Below are 3,260 nucleotides of genomic sequence, written 5' to 3'. Positions count from 1 at the left end.
TCAAAAGTTTTTCCGTTGATTTTGAGATGGAGTTTGGGTCTCTCATTTAAAGAAACCATAAGGTAAGCCGAATCGGTGCCTGAGGAACCCATTTTGGTGTTTTTTGATTCATAAGTTCCTCCGTTCATATTGGGGAGGAGCAACAACTGAGCAATTCTATCTCCCTTAGAGATGGAGAAGACTCCTTTTGGACTTGAACATAAAATTTGGATTTCTGTGGAATGTTGATTATCCACAATCCCAGGATATACTATTAGGCCTTGAAGGGTAAGTGCGCCTCGACCCAATATAAGGCCAACAGCTCCCGGGGGTAAGGGTTCTATGGCCTCTGCAGGAACTGGTTGAACACTCATTTGTGGCATTAATAGGAAGTCGGAGGCGGCACACAGGTCCACTCTTGAGGAGTGTCCTGAGTCGTCTCTCTGTTGTCCTCCTGGGCTCTGACAAACCGGTTCCCATATCTTTGAGGGCCCTGGGACCGAGGGCCCGACAACCCGTTTTTTGACGGATCGGCAGCTTGATTAACAGCCTGACTGTTTATAGGCGGGAGGAGCCTCCCCTGAAGATCCCTCACCGAGCGGCATTGACTAGCTTTATGATATCCTTTGCCGCAACGGTTACATATGGTTGGTGTCTCCCTTTGTTTATTTGAACTCCTGCAGTTCTTTTTGAAATGACCAGGTTTACCACAGTTGTAACAAGTCTTTTGATTAGTCTTATCGGCGGAGCGTTTTTGGGATTGGAGGATGGCAGCCGCTAGGCCTGCATTGGTAAGTGGTCCCCCAAGGTCTCTACACTCTCTCAGCCAATCTTGTAGCTCCTTGTTTTTTCTGGGGGCTATGGCGGCTCTGCACTCTGGAGTAGCTTGTTCAACTATTAACTGTTCAACAAAAGGTTGAACCTGATCTACATCTCCAAAAATTCGCCCTGCGGCCTCTGTCATTCTGGCCACAAAGTCTGAAAATGATTCTTGGGGCCCCTGTATAATCTTTGTGAGAGGCTGATTATTTTCTCCCTTGCGTGGTAGTGCCTTCCACGCCTTAATAGCTGTTTGGGAAACCTGGGCATAAGCTCCAAAAGGATAGTTTGTCTGGTCCGTGGTAAATCGCCCTTGACCTGTCAGCCTCTCAAAATCCCAATTTCTTTGTTCGGGGGTGAGGGCAGTGGCGTTCGCTTGAGCTTGCCTTTGGGCAGCCTCAAACCAGAGAGCTCTCCATTCCATGTACTGACCCATATTTGGGAGAGCAGCCTTTGCCACCATCTCCCAGTCCGCGGGGGTTAAGGCATTGTTGGCGAGCCTTTCCACTAATACCACGGTAAAATTTGCATTAGCCCCATATTTTTGGACTGCTTCAGCCAAATCTTTTAATTGAGTGTAATCTACAGGTGCATGTACCCGTCCGCCATTTTCTGTTTCAAAAACCGGAAAAGCCATTTGAATCTTTTTTCTAACCTTATCTGGTACAAAAGAAAATTTTGGTGATCGCACCTCATAAGGCGGAGGGGCAGTAGGCACTGTTTGTGGACGGGGGGGGGGTATTAGAAAATTTTGTGTTTAATTTTTGCCCATCCGGGTGGTATCTCTCTTCCTCATATTTGGCCGCCTCCTCATCCAATTCGGCCTCTTCCTCTGAATTAAGAGTATCAGTGTCAGAGGAACTAGGATTGGAGCTGTTAGAACTATCGAGGGTTAGCGCTCTCAGCTCCTTTACAGGGTAAAGTCCTTGTGATTTTTCCTCAAAAGGAGATTGGGACTCTCCAGAGGATTGCTCTCCTTTTCGAGGAGGGTTCTTAACCTTTTTATTTTTACAGGTTTCTTTTTTCTTGGGCGCACCCAACCTCTCACTACGCTCGGTTTCTGATATGCTGTCCTGAACCCCCTCGAGGACGACCTGTCCCTCAGATACTGCCTCTTTACAATTATTATCTCCTAGGCAATTCTTAACAAGTTTCCAGATTGCCTTAGTACCTAATCTCAAGTCATTGTTTGCTAAGTGGCGGTCAAGATCTTTCCCTAACTTATTGCACAACGCGATCGTGAGGGACCCCGAGCATGCATACCACGGGGCCACCCGATCCACCTCCTTTACAAAATTTTTAAGAGTCCTATGTGCTATCTTAATGTCCCGTTGTTTTAGTACTGCCTCTAGGGTGGTTATTACTGACTGTGTAGATCCCATGATGGCTGCAGCTTATCTACGTCTGCCTTATCACCACCAACAAAACGAAAGTAAAGCTACCGCGCCTGCGGCTTATCTACGTCCGTCTTATGGGCTGCGCTTTATCCACCCAAAGGCTCCTCCTGTTACTCCTTTATCTACAGGATATTTACAACAGGGTTTTTTGAAGGTCCCACCGCTCATGTACCTCGGTCTTACGGGCACCTTCAGTCTAACAAATAGCCACCGCGAAAACAAATGACTAAGAGAAGCACAATTATGACAGTAAATAGCACAGCAAAGATCAGTCCAAAAATTTCAGAAATATGCATACCTTTCCGAACTCACCTTTCCCTGCAGTTCTGAATCCTCCCTGAAGTCAAGGGGTCTCCGAAGGTGCTGACCATGGAGTGGTCAATTCCCGGGTTTCGGCACCAGATGTGACTCGCGCTACCGTCTCGCCAGCAAGAACGACGCGATACACACAGGATCCTTCTGCAGTAAAGCTTTAATGCATTCTGAGAGGGAGAGCAAAGCTTACGGCAATCAAAAGCGGAGACCCCGGACAACGAGAAACCCATCCCTTATATAGGAAACTGCTCTCCGCCTAGGACGTGTCAGTCCCCAATTGGAGGTCGCTCATCGCCCGTTATGACGCCACGGGAGAGGCAGAGCACAGACTGTGGAAAGTCCCCTTGCACATGCGCAAATTACCTTTTGTCTGTTCAGAACATAGGAAATCAGCGCCATCTTGTAATGGCAACAGTGAGTGCGGCTCCTCACAGATGGGTGAGTTGATGCTGATTGAATGCCACACTGTGGGTTATCTTCTCACCTCGGAAACACAATCGCTTGTGTTTTAGGACTAAGAGTTCTGTCTGCCAGTTTCTGTGCAGATCCTGCTGTGCTTCTGGTCAGAAAGAGTGTCCTCCCAGTGCCGCCATCTTGGATCCCCTCCCTAGCTGATTCTCATTGATTGTTGCCAGGTAGATTGTCTCTATTTTCTATCAAGTATTATTCTGTGATATTTCCTGGAGGCTGTTGCTAGAAGAATTAATTTTGTTTTCTGCCAAGTGCACATTCTGTGATATTTCCTGGTAC

General features: G+C 47.4%; 1 protein-coding gene across 1 annotated transcript; it reads right to left on the bottom strand.

The window, feature by feature from the left end:
- Nucleotides 1–361: 361 nt before the first annotated feature.
- On the bottom strand, nucleotides 362–2,909 carry LOC129667091 (endogenous retrovirus group K member 6 Gag polyprotein-like). The gene is made up of 4 exons (XM_055594524.1): nucleotides 2,874–2,909; nucleotides 2,508–2,677; nucleotides 2,357–2,421; nucleotides 362–1,515 (listed from the first exon to the last, which is right to left on the bottom strand). Exons 1-4 carry the CDS (start codon nucleotides 2,907–2,909, stop codon nucleotides 362–364), a joined length of 1,425 nt encoding a protein of 474 aa, XP_055450499.1.
- Between the last annotated feature and the right edge of the window lie 351 nt (nucleotides 2,910–3,260).

Source organism: Psammomys obesus, unplaced genomic scaffold (genome assembly GCF_907164565.1).
Source record: "Psammomys obesus unplaced genomic scaffold, mPsaObe1.curated_primary_1811, whole genome shotgun sequence".
Lineage (NCBI taxonomy): Eukaryota > Metazoa > Chordata > Mammalia > Rodentia > Muridae > Psammomys > Psammomys obesus.
The sequence above is the reverse complement of the archived record's forward strand: the minus strand, read 5'-3'. Positions and strand labels throughout refer to the sequence as shown.

Bases quoted from the DNA above. Each gene is read 5' to 3' on its own strand.
- LOC129667091 (XM_055594524.1), bottom strand. From the start codon at position 2,909: ATGGCGCTGATTTCCTATGTTCTGAACAGACAAAAG. The intron at 2,678-2,873 runs GTAATTTGCGCA...TCTCCCTCTCAG, and splicing joins ATGTTCTGAACAGACAAAAG to AATGCATTAAAGCTTTACTG. The intron at 2,422-2,507 runs GTGAGTTCGGAA...TGCTTCTCTTAG, and splicing joins ATTCAGAACTGCAGGGAAAG to TCATTTGTTTTCGCGGTGGC.